General features: G+C 31.2%; 1 protein-coding gene across 5 annotated transcripts; it reads right to left on the reverse strand.

Annotated features, from left to right (window-relative positions):
- Positions 1-549: 549 nt before the first annotated feature.
- LOC114330561 (uncharacterized) lies at positions 550-22,185 on the reverse strand. 5 transcript variants are annotated; one of them, XM_050643440.1, is made up of 3 exons: positions 21,873-22,138; positions 13,970-14,148; positions 550-731 (listed from the first exon to the last, which is right to left on the reverse strand). In XM_050643440.1, the coding sequence occupies exons 1-3, from the start codon at positions 21,899-21,901 to the stop codon at positions 631-633; spliced, it is 309 nt and encodes a 102-aa protein (XP_050499397.1). In that variant the 5' UTR covers positions 21,902-22,138; the 3' UTR covers positions 550-630. The 5 variants fall into 5 exon arrangements, with proteins under 5 accessions (XP_050499397.1, XP_050499385.1, XP_050499383.1 ...); XM_050643428.1 differs by lacking the exon at positions 13,970-14,148 and having other exon boundaries at positions 21,873-22,185; XM_050643426.1 differs by lacking the exon at positions 21,873-22,138 and having other exon boundaries at positions 13,970-14,247.
- Between the last annotated feature and the right edge of the window lie 830 nt (positions 22,186-23,015).

A 23,015-nucleotide genomic window follows, 5' to 3' on the forward strand; every position in this document is an offset into this window, starting at 1 on the left:
ACGGCAGAATATAAAAAAAATGCTAAGAACAGGTATCATGGACGCAGTTTGGATTCCGCGATGCCTTAGGCACCCGAGAGGCTCTATTCGCTGTCCAAGTGCTTATGCAAAGATGCAGGGATGTTGACTGTGACGTGTATATTTGTTTAACCAAAATCTCTATCATCAGATGCTATGTATTTTCTACGTTATTATACGGAGTAGAGGCCTGGACACTTTCCGAGGCTTCGTGTGACTAATGTTGAGGTTCTACGTAGAATAGGCAAGGAATGCGAGATTATTAACAAAATCAAAGAGCGCAAACTAGAATATCTGGGCCATGTTATGAGGAATGAACAAAGATATGGCTTGTTGCAACTCATTCTTCAAGGCAAGGTATTTGGAAAGTGAGGACCAGGGAGAAGAAGAATATCTTGGCTTCAAAACCTGAGAAAGTGGTTTAATACATCGACAACCGGACTATTCAGAAGTTAGGATAGCCATACTGATCGCCAACATCCGTAACGGATAGGCACCTTAAGAAGAAGAAGAAGGCAAAAATAAACAGTCTACGTACAAAATATTATTTATTAAAAATTATTTAGACATATTTTATTCGTTGGGTATATAAAACGTGCTTTACAAAGAGCTTTACAAAGGCTGGGCTTCAAACTTCCGGCACACATTTTCTTTGCATATTAATCCGCGGTCACAAAGAGCTTCGTCATCATCTCCACACTTGTCTCCTTCACCTAGAATAAGATAATACCATTAGTTTAGTAAAGTAAATGTTACAATATTTGGTTATAAATAGAGACCAGCCTGAAGATATTGACAAATAAAAGTGAATACAATAAAAATTAACTGATAGTCAAAAGATAGTCGCTAGAAAGTCCAATTTTAAAATAATTAACATTAATGTACCCGCTTTATGTCAAAAATCTACCAGAACTACTCCCTATGGCTTTATAAAAAAAACAGGAAAACTAGATTGAGAAAATCTCTTGTAACAGTGTAACACTTGAGTCAATAAGAATAAGTACACTTGTACTTATTCTGAGTTTCTTGGTGTCATTCGTAAATACTAGGGATCATCTGCCGAAAAGTTTAAAAAGTAAGGTCCAGTGTATATAAATAATTTGTAGAAAAAATAGACATTAATCTAGACTGATTCCTGATTTATTATTAATGGCTCAGATACCAAAATACCAAAGTAGTTAGGATGCCTGGTGTATAAAATATTAATAAAATTATATTTTTGTAGTTCCAGTTACTTTGCTACTGTTACTTATATAAATTCTTGTAATAAAGAACTGATTAATAAAATATGATTTTTGTGTTAGAAGAAGAACAAAAATGTGCTTCTTAGTAATAAGAGTTTATCATCAGCAATTCCCTAATTGACGACAATCAAAAAAAGAAAGTTTTCGAAGTTTATTAGAACAGTTTCAACGGACCGAAAACTTTGATTACGAGAAAAATAATCTAACAACTATTGTAAATGAAGAAAATGAAATAAATGTAATCTTCAGTGTCACTGAGGATCCGCATATTAGTACTACCGTTTTCCTATAATAAATATGTCTAGTCTGTTGAAATCATTCTATTAACCAAAATGAATAACCATTTTCAATTTTAGTCTTATTTCAAACTTAGTCTTCTTTCATTCTATTAACCTTTGAAAAGTTTCTCATCTTGATTGTCGGCTATCAGGGAATTCCTGGTGACAAAATTCTTATTGCTAGTAGCATATTTTGACATACACTCCTAGCACAAAACCATACTAATCAGTTGATCATTAGAAAAATTCATACAGTGCGGTGGAATAAGTGTTGCCCCCCCCTGTTAACTTGTTTATTTTAAGAATATAAGCAAAACGCTCGGACAGGTCGATTTTTAAACTAACCATAGTATATTATAGCATCAACGTTTCGAACTTTACGCGATGCCTCTTCAGGTGACAGCCATAACTTTGATTTTTTTTAAATGGGAAAGTACATCATGTGACACCTCATTTAAAAGCTCTTAAAATACTGAGTTCAAAAATGAATAATACTTTAATCCTGTTTGAGAGCGTAGGCGAAAAATTTCGGTCGAATTCTTTCAAAATGCAATCATTTTTTTCGAATCCTGAAAAAACCAATAAATATTTTTGAAAAATTTAAACGCAGAATGAAATATTACAGTATTCTCGATGGTCCAAAGTCTCTGAGAACTCCTATAATGTTTATTTTAATAAGTCACAGTGGTGGAAAGAAGAGAAAATTTAGTGTGATTTTTAATTTCAAATATATCATTCAAAAGAAACTTTTTGTTTATTCTAAATTTTTCAAAAATACTTATTAGTTTTCTCAGAACTCGAAAAAAATAAATGCGTTTAAAAAGAGTTCGATCGAAATTTTGGGCCTGCGATCTCAAAAAGGATTAAAGTATTATACATTTTTGAAATCAGTATTTTAAAAGCTGTTAAATGAGGTGTCACATGATGTACTTTACCATTTAAAAAAATCAAAGTTATGCCTGTCACCTGAAGAGGGATCGCGTAAAGTTCGAAACGTTGATGCTAAAATATACTATGGTTAGTTTAAAAATCGACCTGTCCGAGCGTTTTGCTTATATTCTTAAAAATAAACAAGTTAACAGGGGGGGGGCAACACTTATTCCGCCGCACTGTATTATGTTTTTGTTTTTAATAATACATATTTTACTGGCTAAGAATCCTAACTACATAAGCATTTTAATACCTCATCCAATATTAATAAATTAAGGATCAATCTGAATTTTTTTCGAAAAATTATTTTGCATTGAATATTTTCACGGTTATTCTAATAAAATTTCACGTAATTTTTGTTGCAATTTTTGTTTGGACTAAAGAATCACGAATAACCACAAACTGAAGAAGTTAGGTACAAGGAATGCTTAAGAAATAAAAAAGTTCCACAAAGTAGCATTTTACTACAAGATTAAAATACAGAGTGTTCCATTTAGGAAAACTACACTTCCACTTCCACTTCAACTTAAAAAAATACTCATTCCGAGTTTCGACCAATCCTCTATACCAAACTTAAAGATTTCGCTGTAATAATTTTCTACAATAATAGACCATATTAAAAATTACTTGAATATAAATGTATTTTTTTATATCAAATCGCTTCAATTCTACAGGGTGTGAATATTGCTACGACACTAATAAAAAAACGTAATCGTAATTGTCTTTAATTATTTTAAAATTGCCTCGTATAATATTACAAAACTTTATATTGAAGAGAATATCGAGGATTATTTCATTCATAGGTGATTCTGACCAATAGAAAGCTACAGAAATAAAAATTAAACTGATAATTTTTGATAATATCCCGTCGTCAAGTATATTACGTCAGATGCCCTTCGTTGCTACGAAAAAATACATTCAGTGACATTAATGACAATGAATGTTTTAAAAATAAATTATAAAAGTGATGACTTTCAATCGTCAAATATTTATAACAACACTGTGTGTTTAATTGTACTAATTTGTACTTACATAAATAAATTACAATAAAATTTTGGTTTTGAACAGTTTTATTCATGAAATAATTGCAACAAATTGCACTCGATCTCTAAAAATATTATCGAATTTTTTCCCTCGTGACACTTTTGACATAATTTCACTCCCCTTCGGGTCGTGAAATTAAAACAGTCAAAGTGTCACTCGGGAAAAATTCGATAATTTTAGAGCTCTTGTGCAATTACTACTGAAAATCTAAAACTGTAAAAATGTACAGGGTGTTCCATTAAAAAATAAGTTTGTGGTGAGTTTTATGCCACTTTTCATACACTCTTGATTGCCTTAATGACATTCAAAACTTATCGTTATTAAAGTATGTATTTTATTTGTCTATGCTTATTTTTTATCCAAGAGGAGTAAACTAAAAAGACAGATTCACACCCGAGAAAGTCACTAGAAAAGTCAACAAATACATCTTTTTTGGTCGATCATGTCGGCCTTCGACGGTACTCCATAAATCTGATATTATATGAATACGTCGCTAAAGAGTTCTAAAAACAACTATTTTTTATACAGGGTGTCCCGAAAAGATTGGTCATAAATTATACCACAGATTCTGGGGTCAAAAATAGGTTGATTGAACCTCACTTACCTATATACAATAGTGCACACAAAAAAAGTTACAGCCCTTTGAAGTTACAAAATGAAAATCGATTTTTTTTCATATATTGAAAACTCTCAGAGATTTTTTATTGAAAATTGACATGTGGCATTTTTACGACAGCAATATCTTAAAAAAAAATTAAGTAAAATTTGTGCACCCCATACAAATTTTATGGGGGTTTTGTTCCCTTAAACCCCCCCAAACTTTTGTGTACGTTCCAATTAAATTATTATTGTGGCACTATTAGTTAAACACATTATTTTTAAAACTTTTTTGCCTCTTAGTACTTTTTCGATAAGCCAGTGTTTATCGAGATATTTTGAATATTTGTGGAATCCACCACATATTTGTATATGGTTAGGTACGGTTATAGAGACCTGTTAATAATCTGAAAATTTATTTATAATTTACATTTTTAGGTATATTTTGAAAAAGAAGCTACATCTCGATAAAAGGTGACTTATGAACAAAAGACTAAGAGACAAAAGTTTTAAAAACACTGTGTTTAACTAATGGTACCACAATAATAGTTTAATTGGAACGTACACAAACATTAGGGGGATTTAAAGGAACAAAACCCCCATAAAATTTTTACGCAAATATATTGAAAAAGAAGCCGCATCTCAATAAAAACTGACTTATCGAAAAAATACTAAGAGGCAAAAAAGTTTTAAAAACGTTGTGTTTAACTAATGGTATCACAAAAATGAATTAATTGGAACGTACACAACAGTTTGGGGGGGTTTAAGGGAACAAAATCCCCATAAATTTTTTATGGGGTGGACAAATTTCACTATAATTTTGTTTTAAGATGTTCCTGACATAAGAATTATACATGTCCATTTTCAATAAAAAATCTCTAATAGTTTTCGATATATTGAAAAAAAATCGATTTTCATTTTGTAACTTCAAAGGGCTGTAACCTTTTTTTGTGAGCACATTTGTACTAAGGTAAGTTAGGTTCAATCGAACTATTTTTGACCCCAGAATGTGTGGTATAATTTATGACCATTCTTTTCGGGACACCCTGTATAAAAGCAGACTGAAAATCTAAAAATTAAAGAAATAGGACAGAAAACACAAAAATCGCTAATATAACTTAATTAACCTATAAAGTGCCAGAAGTGCCAAAATTTCATAAATGTCATTAGTGTCAAAATTACAAACAGTGGTGTAAACTTGCCTGGGGTTGGACTAATTAGAAACAAGCATTACGGCGCGGTAAATTTGAATTACTCCTCCTGGTTTAAAAACAAATATAGTAGCGAAAAGTCAGCAATTTTTTTTAAATTTTAGGGTGGTCCATGGCCCCCTCTCAGATCGTGTCATATTTAAAAAAGCTTCAAAAAAAATGTTTTTCAAAAAAGTGAAATATTAAAATTAAAATATAGATAAAATTAAGCAAAACAAACTAAGACACTAAAAGAAAGATTCTTACCTAATCTCGTATAACATCCCGCACAACATCTACAACGTTCTGGTATGCTCTGTATAAATTGATTACTTGTGCAATTTAATGGTGGACAAATAAAACGTGACGTGGCACACATATTAAGACAATACTCACGATCTATCTTAGCTGCTTCGACGTTGACTTGTGGCTGTATTTGTGTAACAACGAAAACCATTGTTATTAATATCAAACAATTTACTGAACAGATCGACATTGTTTTGGTTAACTTCTTAAAGTCGATAATGTTCAATGTCTACCTTTCTGATACGTATATAAGAAGAGGTGGAGAAGGAGTGGATGGAAAAACCCGTAGGGTTTTGCCAGAAAGACATTTTTTGAATCTGCCTTTAAAACTGGTTATAACTAATACCGCTTACAACTAAAAATAGAATATATCTGGCTTTGAAGAAAAACACCTATACAGGGTGGTGAATCATTAAACGGGTATAGGAAATTCAGTGGGAAATTCTGAACTGTTGAATTCCTGACTCCCTAACTATTTTACATCAACAGTAACCGGAAACTACAGGGTGTAACAAAAATACAGGTCATAAATTAAATCACATATTCTGTGACCAAAAATAGTTCGATTGAACCTAACTTACCTTAGTACAAATATGAACGCAAAAAAAGTTACGGCCCTTTGAAATTACAAAATGAAAATCGATTTTTTCCGATATATCGAAAACCTTTAGAGATTTTTTTAATGAAAATGGACATGTGGCATTCTTATGGCATGAAAATCCTAAAAAGCAATTATATTGAAATTTGTGCAGCCAATAGTAGCGAAAAATCAGCAATTTTTTTTTAATTCTAGGGTGATCCATGGCCCCCTCTCAGATCGTGTCATATTTCCAAAAGCTTCAAAAAAAAATGTTTTTCAAAAAAGTGAAATATTAAAATTAAAATATAGATAAAATTAAGCAAAACAAACTAAGACACTAAAAGAAATATTCTTACCTAATCTCGTATAACATCCCGCACAACATCTACAACGTTCTGGTATGCTCTGTATAAATTGATTACTTGTGCAATTTAATGGTGGACAAATAAAAAATGCCGTGGCACACAAATTAAGACAATACTCACGATCTATCTTAGCTGCTTCGACGTTGACTTGTGGCTGTATTTGTGTAACAACGAAAACCATTGTTATTAATATCAAACAATTTACTGACCAGATCGACATTGTTTTGGTTAACTTCTTAAAGTCGATAATGTTCATTGTCTACCTTTCTGATACGTATATAAGAAGAGGTGGAGAAGGAGTGGATGGAAAAACCCGTAGGGTTTTGCCAGAAAGACATTTTTTGAATCTGCCTTTAAAACTGGTTGTTTTGCTTATAACTAAAAATAGAATATGTCTGGCTTTGAAGTAAAACACCTATACAGGGTGGTGAATCATTAAACGGGTATAGGAAATTCAGTGGGAAATTCTGAACTGTTGAATTCCTGACTCCCTAACTATTTTACATCAACAGTAACCGGAAACTACAGGGTGTAACAAAAATACAGGTCATAAATTAAATCACGTATTCTGTGACCAAAAATAATTCGTTTGAACCTAACTTACCTTAGTACAAATATGAACGCAAAAAAAGTTACGGCTCTTTGAAATTACAAAATGAAAATCGATTTTTTCCGATATATCGAAAACCTTTAGAGATTTTTTAATGAAAATGGATGTGGCATTCTTATGGCATGAAAATCCTAAAAAGCAATTATATTGAAATTTGTGCAGCCAATAGTAGCGAAAAATCAGCAATTTTTTTTTAAATTCTAGGGTGGTCCATGGCCCCCTCTCAGATCGTGTCATGTTTCCAAAAGCTCCAAAAAAAAATGTTTTTCAAAAAAGTGAAATATTAAAATTAAAATATAGATAAAATTAAGCAAAACAAACTAAGACACTAAAAGAAAGATTCTTACCTAATCTCGTATAACATCCCGCACAACATCTACAACTACTTATTTTTTATGGTAAATAAGCCACAATTTTACTAAAAAATTAATTTATTAACGTTTCGAATTTTGTATTTTGACAACGAAACCCGATTTGGGCTTCGAAACGTTAATAAATTCATTTTTTAGTAAAATTGTGGCTTATTTCCCATAAAAAATACGTAATTATAAAAATGCCACAAGGAAATAGCTTCAGAAAAACATCTACAACGTTCTGGTATTTTTTTATAGCCTTTTTTCTATTCGAAATGTCGAATAAAGGCCTCTCCCATTTCTCGCCATTCATCTCTGTTGTGTGTGAGGCGTTTCCACATTGGTCCTGCGACTCTTCTGATGTCATCGCTCCAGCGCATTTGAGGTCTTCCTCTTGGTCTCTTCGCTTCGTACGGTCGCCAGTTTCCAACTTCCTTGCTCCATCTACCATTTTCGAGACGTTCTGGTATGCTCTGTATAAATTGATTACTTGTGCAATTTAATGGTGGACAAATAAAAAATGCCGTGGCACACAAATTAAGACAATACTCACGATCTATCTTAGCTGCTTCGACGTTGACTTGTGGCTGTATTTGTGTAACAACGAAAACCATTGTTATTAATATCAAACAATTTACTGACCAGATCGGCATTGTTTTGATTAACTTCTTAAAGTCGATATGTTCATTGTCTACCTTTCTGATACGTATATAAGAAGAGGTGGAGAAGAAAGAGTGGATGGAAAAACCCGTAGGGTTTTGCCATAAAGACATTTTTTGAATCTGCCTTTAAAACTGGTTGTTTCGCTTATAACTAAAAATAGAATATCAGTCTGGCTTTGAAGAAAAATACCTATACAGGGTGGTGAATCATTAAACGGGTATAGGAAATTCAGTGGGAAATTCTGAACTGTTGAATTCCTGATTCCCTAACTATTTTACATCAACAGTCACCGGAAAATATTTGAAGAGGACTTAAATATGGATTGAAAATAAACGGTAAACTTCTTCTTCTTCTTCTTCTTTCTACTTTATAAATATGCACAAGCCTGTTTTAGTTCGATTTTTACCCTCAATTGACGTTGTCTAACCCTTTCCTCGGTCGTCCCAATGATCTCCCATTTCGCGATTTGTCTCTTGGTATTCGTACTATTCTATTTTCTGTCATTCTTTCTATGTTTTAATTCTATTCTATTTTTCTTCTTTTGGTCCACATATTTATTTTCCTCTATACCACATCTTGTTCGTATTTCCTCACTTCTTACTCTGTCTTTTAGAGTTTGGTTTGTTATTTTTGATAAGATTTTTATCTCTGCTGTTTCCTACAGTCTTTTGCTGTATCTGTTCTTGTTTACGCTATGTACGTCATTATCGGTCTTATTGTTGATTTATATATCCTGGTTTTCGTTTCAGTTGTGAAGTATTTGTTCCTCCAGGTTGTGTTATTGAGACATCTTGCTGCTCTGTTCGCCATGTTTACTTGTTTTTGTACTTCTTCTTCCCCTTTTCTGTAGCTTGACAGTTTTATTCCCGTGTATTCAGTTTCCATCGCTTTTTCTATTATTTTGTTATTTACGACAAGCTTACATCGTCTCTGTAGTTGAGTCTCTGTAGTCTGATTTAGTTTTCTCTGTTGAGATCACTATGTTGTATATAACGGTAAAATTGTTATACAAATTAAACACATTCTAAAATCTTGTAAAAATATAATACAGTTTCATCCGCTTATATTAGAATACCAGCTATTATAGGAATATCCCCGTTTATTGAATATGAATTTGAGATTCCGAAACGTTTCCATTTACTACTTCCTATTTAGTAGGAAAGAGATACAGGTTAATTAAACTACTGGTGGCGACATATCGCAGGTTCTAGTTTGACTACTTACGAAATATTTAAAAACAGTTTGCGGCAAACAGGTATAACTTCACTTGTATCCCTTTGCGTGTAAGGTGTTGGATATTATTTTTGGTGATTTGTTTAATATCTTTGCAAATCAAGCCCTTAAAAAAGTATCCAAAATAAGTGAAATAATAACACAAAATGTACCAAGTAAGTTCTCATAAATAAAAATGTTTAATTTTTACGTACCTAATTTTTCTTTAATTTTAGTTTAAGAATTTAAGAAATCCGTAAGGTACCTATGTGGAAAAGAGAAACAAGTGCAAAATTTTAAGCAGATGGGTACAAGTGCGAACGCTTTTTTCCGAATTTCAAATATTTTGAATGAAAATAAAAAATACTAACTTTACAAAGGCTTTTACAATTAGATAAATAAAAGGTATAAAATTAATTCAAAATAAGTTCATAAGTGATTCATTTGCTGTAGAATTTACTATGTAAATTTAACTTTGACTTCGTTTTTCTCAATTGAACCATTTTATCACTTGTACCCCTTAGAATCTGATCCCCTCAATATACATATACACTAAGCATCAAAATTAACGCACCATCTTAAAAATGGGACATTTTTGATGTCTCATATTTCCTAAACCTGTTGTCCGATTTTAGTGTTTTTTTTAGCTTATTATAGCTTTATCCTTCGAGAATATCGGTGTAATAATATTATTGCTAAACAGGTAAGTTTAATTGTACGCCGGGTGTAACAATGCTAGTGTGTTTTTTCCTCAAAGTTTGGAACACTCTGTGGAATATTCTAGCGTATATAAAATATTGAAATTAAGACTTGACTATAGCCTTAGGCTTTTTTAATATTCTGCTTTTTGATTCATTCGCTTATGTGGTATAATCAAAAAGTTAGGTACTTTAACAACTGGCCATGTTATTCATCAATACAGAATGTTTCTAAATAAGTGCGACAAACTTTAAGGGGTAATTCTGCATAAAAAATGATGACCGTTTACTTCATAAACATATGTCCACAAATGTTTTGTTTCCGAGATACGGGATGTTGAATTTTTTCTTACAAACTGACGATTTATTTATTGCTCTAAAACCGGTTGACATATGCTAATGAAATTTGGTTAGTTTTAAGAGACAGTTATTGCGCAATTTTTGACATACAATTAAGAATTTTTTATTCACCATTGGCGTGCATACGGGATGTATCTAAAATGTTTATACCCGTATGCACGCCAGTGGTGAATATAAAATTCTTAATTGTATGTAAAAAAATGCGCAATAACTACCTCTTAAAACCTACCAAATTTCATTAGCATACCTCGACCAGTTTTAGAGCAATAAATAAATTGTCAGTTTGTAAGAAAAAATTCAACATCCCGTATCTCGGAAACGAAACATTTGTGGACATATGTTTATAAAGCAAACGGTCATTATTTTTTAATGCAGAATTACCCGTTAAAGTTTGTCGCACTTATTTAGAAACACCCTGTATTGATGAATAAAAAACACTATCATTGTTACACCCGGTATACAATGACACTTACCTCTTTAGCAATAATATTATTACATCGATATTCTTGAAGAATAAATCTATAATATACTAAAAAAACTACTCAAATCGGACAACAGGTTTAGGAAATACGAGACATCAAAAATGTTCCATTTTTAAGGTGGTGCGTTTTTTGGTGCTGAGTGTAGTATGAGAATAGAAAAATTTAATTTTCTTTCATGCACCTCTCCGGAACCTAACTACAGGGTATAGAAACAAACAATATAAATAAACGGTGTGGAAAGCTGACCACTAAATAGTCACTTTAAAGGAGCCTTCGAAATGTGAGGCTACTAATATATTCTTAGGGTGTCCTGGACAGATAGTCACAAATCTAGCAGTGCTCGAAAGACTGAAAATTGAACCTAACATCATATTTATTATAAACAGTTTATAGTTCAATGACAAAGAGATGGACATAGAAGTATGGAACGTAGAAGAATATCTTGACTAAGAGACATTCGTGGATGGTTTGGAATGAAATTGAATTATTCCCTACATACGTTTTGAAAGTGCAAATAGCCCTACTAAACCTCCATGAATAAATCCTGATGAATGCATGAAGAAGATTAACACTGAAAATAAAACTCTACAAAACAATAATACGCCCAGTCTTATCAGATGATTGAGAGACTTGGACTCTAAAAAAAGTAATATTCGAAAGACAAGCACTAAGGCGAATCTATGGAGCAGTAAATGACAATGGCGTGCAGTATGGAGAAGACGAATGTAGAAAAAAGAATGTAGTAAAATATATTAAGATATGACGTCTGAGGTGGTTAGGGCATGTATTTTGTAGGGAACAAACAATTTACTATTTTTATTGTGAATAAGCCACAATTTGACTTTAAAATAATTTTATTTAACGTTTATATATTCACTTCAGAAATTTTGAGAACGATTTGCAAAGTGGAAATCATTAACAAAAATAAACTTATTTTAAAGCAAAATTGTGGCTTATTTCCAATGAAAATAGTAAATTATTCTTAATGGATTTATTGAAAGTAATATTTTATTTACAGCACGATACAATTTTTGCAAAGAATTAAACCAAATGACTACTTACTTTACTAAGGAAAAGAATATCTGATAAGATTATGGCTGAGAATGGAAAATTAGAAAACGATAACCTCGATGAAAGCTGGCAAAAACTCAAAGATAACATAATCAACGCTGCAACAGAATCACTTGGAGAGAGAAAAGTAACAAATATTCACATATTAAAGAAGAAAACCCCGTGGTTTAGAGAGGTAGTTAAGATAAAATGTGAAGAAAAAAGAAAGCCTTTTTAGAATATAGCACGAAATAAACACAACGAATCAGAAACTAAACCAATACTTTAGTGAGGCAAATAAAAAGGGAGCACTGGCAGCGTTTCTCAAAACAGATGGAACACGATTTCTACGGAACACCAAAAGAAGTATGGAGAACGATCAGAGGGCAAAGAAAGGAGATGAACGAATTAATAAAAGCGAAACACATTCAGAAGGAAACATGGGCAGACTACTTCCGATTTCTATTTGCTAAAGGCGACGATAATGAACCACCAACACCTGAAGTAACAACAAACGAAGAAATAAACATCGAGGAGGGAGAGGTAAAGCAAGCATTAAGAAAATTAAAAAACAGAAAATCTCCAGGAGAGGACAGAATATCGAACGAGCTCCTAAAGTACGGAGAACAAGATCTAACTAAATAACTATTAAAACTAATACAAAAAAAATAGAACAAAACAGAATACCACAAGAATGGAGATCCTGATACCTCTCTTCAAAAAAGGAAGCAAATCGGACACGGAGAATTACAGAGGAATTATCTTATTAAACACAAAGTGATAACAAACAAATTGAATGAAATTATAATATTAGCACAAGAACAACAAGGTTTTAGGTCGGGAAGGTCATGCACTGACGCTATATTTATAATGAAGCAACTTCAAGAGAAATCATTACAATACAACAACATACAACCAACAACATACATCAAACCGGCATATTTATGTTTCGTGGATCTTAAGAAAGCATTTGACAAGGTCACATTAAAGGACGTTATCCATTTGTTATACTCGAGAGAGGTACCTCTAGGAATAACTAAAACGATCGAAAACATCTACCAGAACAACACAATAGAAGTAAAAGTGGACAATGAATTAACTGACCCAATTGAAGCCGGCAATGGGATAAGACAGGGGGATTCCTTGAGACCATTATTGTTCAACCTGATCATGGACGAAATAATAAAAAAAGTAAGAACTAAAAAAGGATACCAAATGGGAGAAAAACAACTTAAAATAATCTCCTATGCGGAAGATGCAATACTAATCTCTCAAAGTGAAGATGATTTACAACGTACGTTGCACCAATTCAACATAATCGCCAGAAAATTTAACATGTTAATTTCCTCACAAAAGACAAAATGCATGGTTATAACAGCAGATCCAATAAGATGTAAATTGGAGCTGGAAGGTCAGACAATAGAACAAGTGATGGAGTTTAGATACTTAGACATCACACTATCTAGCTACGGAAGGCTCGAAGCAGAAGTGGAAGATCAAGTGAATAGAGCAAACAGAGCCGCAGGTTGCCTGAATGACACAATTTTAGGGAAATAAAAATATCGAAAAAGAAATGAAAGGCAGAATTTACAAAACAGTCATCAGACCAATAATGACATACGCGGCAGAAACACGACCCCCCGACATAGAGAGGACAAAAAGATTGCTCGAAACAGCGGAGATGAAAACCCTTCGAAAAATCGATGGTAAGCCTCTATGGGACAGAGCTAGAAGTACAGATATACGACGTAGATGCAAAGTGTATAACATTAATAACTGGGTAAGAAACAGAAGAATAAAATGGAATGACCACATAAGCCGAATGACAACAAATAGGATAGTCAGGACAGCGAGAGACGGTTCCCCAATAGGAAGACGATCATTAGGAAGACCACGAAAACGATGGAACGACAACTTACTAGAGGCACATTGAAAAAACAGACAGAGTAATGTCTATACAAAAAGAAGAAGAAGTAGAAGACTACTTACTTAGTTTCTTGTAACATTCGATGCAGCAGCTGCAGATTTCTGGTCTATAACCTTCCACTTCGTTTTCTGAGCACTTGATTGTTGAGCATGCAAACTTTTTGTTGTCGCAATAATGTGGTCCACACACATCATAGTTTATCACATCTAGCGTTATGTCAGGGTTAAAATTCGATTGATCGCTAAAAGCAATTGTCAGAATACTTAAAAAATACATATAATCTATAATTGCCATTTTGTGATGAATTTATACAATACTGGATTTTGGAAAGAGTTGATATTTATAAACAAATAAGTAGGTTTGGGAAATACCCCAGCGTCTGTGTTGTTGTGAATATGTATTAAATAAAATGGAAGGACACACCAATGGCGTAGTACAATCATTTTTTAAACTCGTTACTGTTACTTAATAATAAAAAAATTCGGACTTCAGATTAACACCGAATAAACAAAAATAACAAAGGTCAACACGAATTTTGAATCTGAGTCCTGTACCTCTGATTTTGATTATTGATTACTTATGCCGAACTAAAGACAGAAAAAATATTTTTATTGTATAATACTTACCAGAACAAAATTTCAAATTTTATTTAAAAGTGTTTTATTGACTTATAAAAATATATATAATTCAGAAATTTTGATTTATATATTTTTATTAATTTTTTGTAAAAGGCCGCACATATAAAACCCAAAAAAATTTAAAAGAATACAAAAAAATACATTACTTTAAAGCTGTCAAGTATATTAGAAATAAGTTCTTTGTAACTGTCTGCCTCTGACAGGTTCGGGTAAAATGATTTTAAATATTGAATGGCCTTAGAATCTTGACGATAAGCCTGTACGAACTGCTTCATGAGACTTAATTTTATGGGCAATGGAGGCATTAAACAGTGATGAGGCCACACATTTGAGAGCATGAGAGCAACTCGCTCCGATGAGAGCATGAGAGCTGCTGGTGGTGAAGTGCATCGGCTTTACTATCCGATAAGAAAAGGTAACACGGATATTTAGTGTCTCCGTATTGCATTCCCACCAGGAAACCAACCATTTTGAAAACCTTGATCACTGGCCAGGTGTATTCTTCATATTTTAACACTTGAAGCACCATTTTAACGCTCTCGTAATTTTCTTTGAGCATTACAGAATGAGCCAGAGAAAGAGATGGAAATTTATTTTCATGGTGAACAAGAAGCTTGTAGAGCTGTCAAACAAAATTTATTGCTGTGACGTTAATGCAATTGCCACAAATATTTTTCAAAAATAATTATTAGTTTTCTCAGGATTCGAAAAAATTAATTCATTTAAAAAGCATTGGCTTGAAATATTGCGCCTACGCTCTTAACCGGACTATTGCAAACTACTTCCCCCATCACTTTTCGGATAAACTGTTTTCATTTAAATATTCTAAAATTGCTAATTACTATTATATTATGTATAAATAGTATTGTTAAGTAGTAGGGTATAATCTGTACCTCAGAGCTAAACTGTATTAACTCACAAAATTGAAATTTTACAGGAGAGCAGTTTAAAAGAAATATAAACAGTAATTTTTAAATACAATTTTTATTTCTTTTTTTTTTCAAATATGTGATAAACACTATTTGATAAGTATAAATGACATATATTACTGTATTTGTTATTTTTATACCTCTTTAATTTTTTGAAAAAACGTGGAGTTAATACTGTTTGGCATGAAAACAATTACCATGTTCGGGAGTTAATATAATGGTAAGTTGACACACGTGAATAAATAATTTGGAGATAATACGATACATGAAACATAATTTAGTCAAGAACACTTCTTTTTTGAATCAAATGAAATAACAATAATCTATAAAACAAAATGAGTAAACAAAACTAACGAAAAACGAAACCCAAAGGAACATGAGTGTTGTTCACTTACAATTATTTTGGAAAAATTTTATAAATCCTCATCTACTTTATCGGTGTGGGATCAGTTTTTATAAAAATTATGAAATTCCTTTCGCTTATCGTGATTCACAGGCAGAGCCGCAGGAAACTCAACACGCCCAGGATTTCTGTTAAGATCAACAGATTGGAATTAAAATTAGCTTTGAAAAAAGTAATCCCAAATAATCGCTACATACATACTTCCAAGTGGACAACATATGACATACGAAAGTCTGTATTCTGCTGAGCTTGTTCCTTATAATATAAGGTAAACAGTTAAAACAGTTGTTGTTTTAAAGAGTCTTAAAATCCTTGAAGTCATTTAGTTTTACTTTCGTTTTTTTAAAGAGTCTTAAAATCCTTGAAGTCATTTAGTTTTACTTTCATTTATTTTCCACAGAATACTGAATACCAGTAGCACGCCGCGGTTTTACAAGGTTCCATGGAGTTAATACTTTTATTTTGCTGGGTATTAAGTGTAAACGACTGTTTAGCTCGGAGCTACAGAAGGACTTAATACACTTTAACGTTGCCTATCTTCGGAACCACATTAAATAGGATTTTATATCGTATCGCATATGAAAGATGTGAAGTGTGTTATTTTGAAAGTGAAATAATACAATTTTTCAAAAAAATGAAGTTAATACAGTTTAGCTCTGAGGTACAAAGATATATTCGGAAAATAACTCGGAGTCGGCAACTGGAAAATGCAAACAAGGTACAGAACAAAATGGCGTAGAAACTTGAGAAGGTCGAGGCCCAACCAAAATGATGATGATGATGATGATGATAGATATATTCAGGTAATTTTAGATGTTCATATTGAAAAATACACAAATTATGAATTTCTAAAACGGGAAAAGCTATCCAAGGAAAAAATTGTTGTAGAGTAACTTTTTTTAATGTTTGAAAAATTGTGAGTAACATTAATACCGAAACGGCATTTTAAAATTGTTAAATCCCGTGATTAAAAAAAGTTAAGTATTAACAAATAAGAACAATTTTCAAACGCCATTTTGGAGCGAAGTTTAATCAAAATTTTGATTTCTAGATCCATTTTTCGCAAATATAGGTATATAAAAACAAAAAATGAGACTTTATAAAAGTATAAACTCTATCTAGTCTAGTAAAATAAAATTACACTACATGTAAATCAAAATATAAATTCGTACAGGTTGAAACAAATTTTATATCAAAGTTTAGATGGGTACAAAAGATATTTTCAAGAAAGTATCCAAATCATACAAGGGGATCATTTTTTAAATAATTAAAAAGGGGTCATTTTTGCAAAAAAAAAACTTTTTTAACTGCTGAGGTCCTTCAATTAATAATGAAGGTCTATAGGATTGTTTTCTGCAAAGTTGAAGGGTAAATATTTCACATAAGACTTAATAAATTAAATTTGGCCCCCTATTTATTTAAATAATTATACATAAGTCTTTAAAAACAAATTTGCAAAAAAATAGTTTTAGAGTTTTAAGTAAGCACTATAAAATATATTATTTTATAGGAGAAGTTGCGCTATATTATCCGTATTAATTAAAAAAAAATTGGTCCAAAAATATTTTATATTTTTTGAGATATTCAATTTGTTTATTAAATGTTACTCTATTTTCAATTGCAAAAACGCGGTTGTTGCCAAAGAAATATTCACCTGTATTAAATCTTACTATTTTTGTTTTTATTTATATTTTCGATGAATGTATTGATAAATTCAAATTTCAATTAAACTTCCCCCTAAAATGGCATTTGAAAATTATTCAAATTTGTTTATAATTTGTTTTTTTAATAACGTCGCGGGGATTAAATATTTTGAAATGCCGTTTCAATAATTGGGTTCCTTGGAATTTTTCACTAATTAATGAATTTTTTTGTCTTTTTTCCTTTTCTTTTTTTTTTTTTTTTCTTGGAGTTAGTTTACTACGGGCTCTTTTAGGGTTAAGTTTCATTAAGAATGTCGAATCTCTAAGTTGAAGATTCTAGACCTAAAAATATTAAGATTGGTCTAAAATCACTTAAATAAAATGTGGCTACTTACTGAGTTACAGGGTGTTTTATTTAAAAATTTAAAAATTATTTTTACCAAGTACTTTCAAACTATTTGACGTATCCTTATCATACTTGGCAGAAAGTGTGGGTACTATACAGTCTACTAAATTGTGATAAATAAAAGTTTCTAGCTACTACCAGAGGCGTACGACAGGGGATAGTTAATGGTTGACCCTTCCCAAATTCTACGCCACTGAGGGAATTACTATTTTAGCGAAATTTTTAGATTCTCCAATACTTTCTATGTAAATAATATACTCTTTACTGGTAACGATTATGTCATTAGTTTTCGAGATATTGGACGTTAAAAATGAAACGGCATAGTTATTTTGATTCATTCATTCATTCATTTTATACTTCAAATATCTCTCAAACTGATGACTTTATCGATACCAATAAAGTTATTTGCATACAAAGTATTGGAGAATCGAAAAATTTCGCTAAAATAGTAATTCACTCAGTGGCGTAGAATTTGGGAAGGGTCAATCATTCACTATACCCTGTCGTACGCCTCTGGCACTAGCTAGAAACGTTTATTAATCACAATTTAGTAGGGTGTATAATATCCACACTTTCTGTCAAGTATGATAAGGATACGTCAAATAGTTTTAAAGTACTTGGTAACAATAATTTTTAAATAAAACACCCTGTAATTCAGTAAGTAGCCACATTTTATTTAAGAGATTTTAGTTAAATCTTAATATTTTTAGGTCTAGAATCTACAACTCAGAGATTCGACATTCTTAATAAAATTTAACCCTAAAAGGGCCCGTTGTAATATAACTCCAAGAAAAAAAAAAGAAATGGAAAAAAAGACAAAAAAATTCGTTAATTAGTAAAAAATTCCCAGGAACCCAATTATCGAAACGGCATTTCAAAATATTTCATCCCCGCGACGTTATTAAAAAAACAAATTATAAACAAATTTGAATAATTTTCAAATACCATTTTAGGGGAAAGTTTAATTGAAATTTGAATTTATCAATACATTTATCGAAAATATAAATAAAAACAAAAATAATAAGATTTAATACAGGTGAATATTTCTTTGGCAACAACTTCGTTTTTGCAATTGAAAATATAGTAACATTTAATAAATAAATTCAATATCTCAAAAAATATTAAATATTTTTTGACCATTTTTTTTTTACTTAATACTGGTAACATAGCTCAACTTATTCTGCAAAATAAGATATTTTATAGTGCTTATTTAAAACGCTAAAAATAATTTTTTGCAAATTGTTTTTAAAGTTTTATATACAATTATTTAAATAAATAGGGGGTCAAATTTAATTTAGTAAGTCTTATGTGAAATATTTACCCTTCAACTTTGCAGAAAAAAATCCGATAGACCTTCATTAATAAGTGAATTACCTCAGCAGTTAAAAAAGTATTTTTTTTGCAAAAATGACCACTTTTTAATTATTTAAACAATGATCCCCTTGTATGATTTGGATACTTTCTTAAAAATATCTTTTGTACCCACTTAAACTTTGATATAAAATTTATTTTAACCTGTACGAATTTACATTTTGACTTTTTTTTATTTTATTAGGCTAATCGGTAACAACAGGTTTATGCAATTGAAAAAATAGTAACATTTAATATACAATATAACATTCAATAAACAAATTCAATATTTAATAAACTGCTGAATATTTTGCAACCAATTTTTTTGCCTTACACTGGTACCACAACGCAACTTTTTCTACAAAATAAAATGTTTTATAATGCTTCTTTATAGTGCAAATAATATTTTTTTGCAAATTGATTTTTCAAGCTTTATTTATATTTATATAATAAGGGTCGAATTTAATTTAGTAAGTTTTAAGTGAAAGCGTTTTCATTCAACTTTATAGAAAAAAATCGTTAAGCTTTATAGAAATATTAGTTATGGGCCATTCCACGAACATACGCCTGTTTTGGATTACTTCGACAACGAATATTTTACCATGCAACATAAGAAGTACGAAAGTAAATGGCGCTAATAATTATTCCAATAAACAACAATGTAATTTGCAGTTTACTTTCGTTCTTCTTATTTTGCACAGTAAAATATTCGTTGTCGAAGTAATCCAAAACAGACGTATGTTCGTGGAATAGGGTATACCGCAGCAGTTAATAAAGATAATTGTGTTAAAAAATTACCCTGTTTCATTATATAAACAATGGTCCCCTTATAATAAATCATATACAGGGTGTTAGTAAGTAAGTATAAAATATTTTAAGGGTAAATTCTACATGAAAAATTAATGCCGGTTTGCTCTATAAATATATGTCCGCAAATGCTTCGTTTGCGAGATACGGGGTGTTGAAATTTTTATTTCAAAGTGCCAATTTATTTATTGCTCTAAGACCAGTTGAGCTATGAAAATAAAATTTGGTGAGTTTTAGAAGGTAGTTATTGCGCATTTTTTGACATACAATTAAGAATTTTGACATACGGGTAATAGACTGAATTTTTTAAAGAAAAAATAGTACGCCACTGAGATATTTCAAATTAAAAATTGTTTTTAAATTAAACGTTTAATTTTTGATAATAAACCTTTTTTGCCTTTTTTCATATGGTGCACCGTTTTTATGCAGACAAATAAAACATCTTGGCGCGTATTTTTCATTTCTTAATACATCATGAACAACTATCCAATATAATAATACTAAACTCGAACAATAACAGAAATATTACTAATAAGATTTCAACTAGGTGCAAAGCTGCAAGAAATGTTTAAAATGATCTCCTTTACAGGTAACAGAAGAATTTTATATTTATCATTGGCGCGCGTACGGGTAATGGTCTGAATTATTTGAAGAAAAAAATAGTGAACCACTGAGATATGTCAAACTAAAAATAATTTTTAAATTCCTCGTTCAATTTAAGACAAAAAATCTTTCCTGCCTTTTTTCATACCAGGCTCCGTTTTTATACAACAAAAATAAATCATCTTAACGCTTAAAATGTAGGTATTTGAGGTAGTTTCCATATGCATAGAAACTTAGTTCAAATACTTTGTAAACGTTAAGATGTTTTGTTTTTTGCATAAAAATTTTTGGTCATAAATTGAATCAGCAATCCAAAAATTATTTTTAGTTTGACATATCTCAGTGGGGTACTATTTTTCTCCTAAAAAATTCAGACCATTACCTGTACGCGTGCCAATGATGAATAAAAAATTCTTCTCTAACCGCTAAAGGAGGTCATTTTTAACATTTGTTGTAGCTCTGCACCTAGTTAAAATTTATTAGTAATATTTTCTCTTATTGCTCCAGTTTAGTATTATTATATTGTATATTTCTTGATAATGTTTTAAAAAAATTAAAAATACGCGTCAAGATGTTTTATTTTTCTGCATAAAAACGGTGCACCATATAAAAAAAAGGCAAAAAAGTTTTTTATCATAAATTAGACGTGGAATGTAAAAATAATTTATAATGAGAAATATCTCAGTGGCGTACTAGTTTTTTCTTTAAAAAAATTCAGACCATAACCCGTAGGCGCGCCAATGATAAATACAAAATTCTTAATTGTCTGTCAAAAAATGCGTAATAAGTACCTCCTAAAGCTCACCAAATTTCATTTTCATAGCTCAACTGGTCTTAGAGCAATAAATAAATTGGTAGTTTAAAATAAAAATTTCAACACACCGTATCTCGGACACTAAGCATTTGCGGACATGTATGTTCATCGAGCAAACCGGCATTAATTTTTCATGTAGAATTAGCCCTTAAAATTTTTCATACTTTACTAAGCATTTACTAACACCCTGCATACTTGCTTTCAAATTATCTTCTGTTTTCACCTTAACTTTGATATAAAATTTGATCCAACCTGTACCGAATTGCATTTTGACTTTATATTATTAATAATCAAATTTTGATCAGACCATTTCAAGCTAACAAAAAAAGCTGGCAAAAGATCATCAGAGTATTAAACCAAATGAGTACTTACTTAGTTTTTTGTAACATTGTACGCAGCATCGACAGATTTCTGGTCTATGTCCTTCTACTTCGTTTTCTGAGCACTTGACTTTTGAGCACGCATACTTTTTGTTGGAGCAATAATATGGTCCGCACACATCTGGATTTATCAATTCTAGCCTTATGTCATGTTTAAAATTCGATTGATCAGTAAAGACAATTGTCAAAATACTTAAAAAACAAAGGTAACCTATTTTTGACATTTTTTGATATTGTGATGAATTTATTATGAGTGAATGTATTGAAAGAGTTGATATTTATAAACAGATACGTCTGGGAAATACCACTGCGTCTGTTTTGGAAGGACACGAATGGCGTAGTGCAGGTATTTCTTAAACATGTTTTGTTACTTTATAGTCCAGTTATCACAATTCTGTTATTGAAAGATTTAAAATTAATCTAAATAAGCTTGTGGCTAAAACTAAACTAGAGAGGATACAAATATCTCGTTTGAGAGATCTGTCAACAAAAGCGAGCAAGGTGCACTAAAAATTTTAGTTTATTAATGATTAGTTCATGTAAACTATTGTTTGTTCGCCCATTTCTATTTGTGTTATGGTAGATTAATATCTGCAACCAATATGGCTTCTTCTCTGGCTCGCTTTATTCTTCTTCCCGTAGTGCTGTGCCGTTTAGTGTAGGTTACCGACTAAACCGGCAAATCTGTCTCTATCCAATGCGGCTCTAAACAAAGATGTTGAATCGGCGGGTGTAATTTCCTTACCAAAATAATTTTTTGCCTGCGTTTGGAAGGGTATGTCATAATCCTACAGGTATTTTCCTCACCAAAACTGAAATGGTTGTTTCAGGTAGATTTTACTAAAAGGCATCCAAGGGAATTATTTATCTACTATAAAATTACAGTAGGTACCTATAATAATTAATTAATTAATTATAGTATTTTATTTTTAGTCATAATTGGAATTTTGACAAAAATGGCATGTTTAATAGAAAGTAATCGCGGTAAACCTTTACTGGTACCTATTTGAAAATATTATTTTTTATAAGGTGAATATTTTAAAAAGTGAAGAAGTTTTCTGGGGGTAATAAAGCAACTTGTAGTGCGAAATTGTTTACTATTGGGGCAAATTTTACAATAACTAGAAGTAGCCTA

Source organism: Diabrotica virgifera, chromosome 1 (assembly GCF_917563875.1).
Source record: "Diabrotica virgifera virgifera chromosome 1, PGI_DIABVI_V3a".
Taxonomy (NCBI): Eukaryota; Metazoa; Arthropoda; class Insecta; order Coleoptera; family Chrysomelidae; genus Diabrotica; species Diabrotica virgifera.

Excerpts from the sequence above, each read along its gene's own strand:
- LOC114330561 (XM_028279936.2), bottom strand. The coding sequence starts at position 6,808 with ATGAACATTATCGACTTTAAGAAGTTAACCAAAACAATGTCGATCTGG. Across the intron at positions 732-6,543 it reads GGGATGTTATACGAGATTAG|GTGAAGGAGACAAGTGTGGA; the intron begins GTAAGAATATTT and ends ATCTTATTCTAG.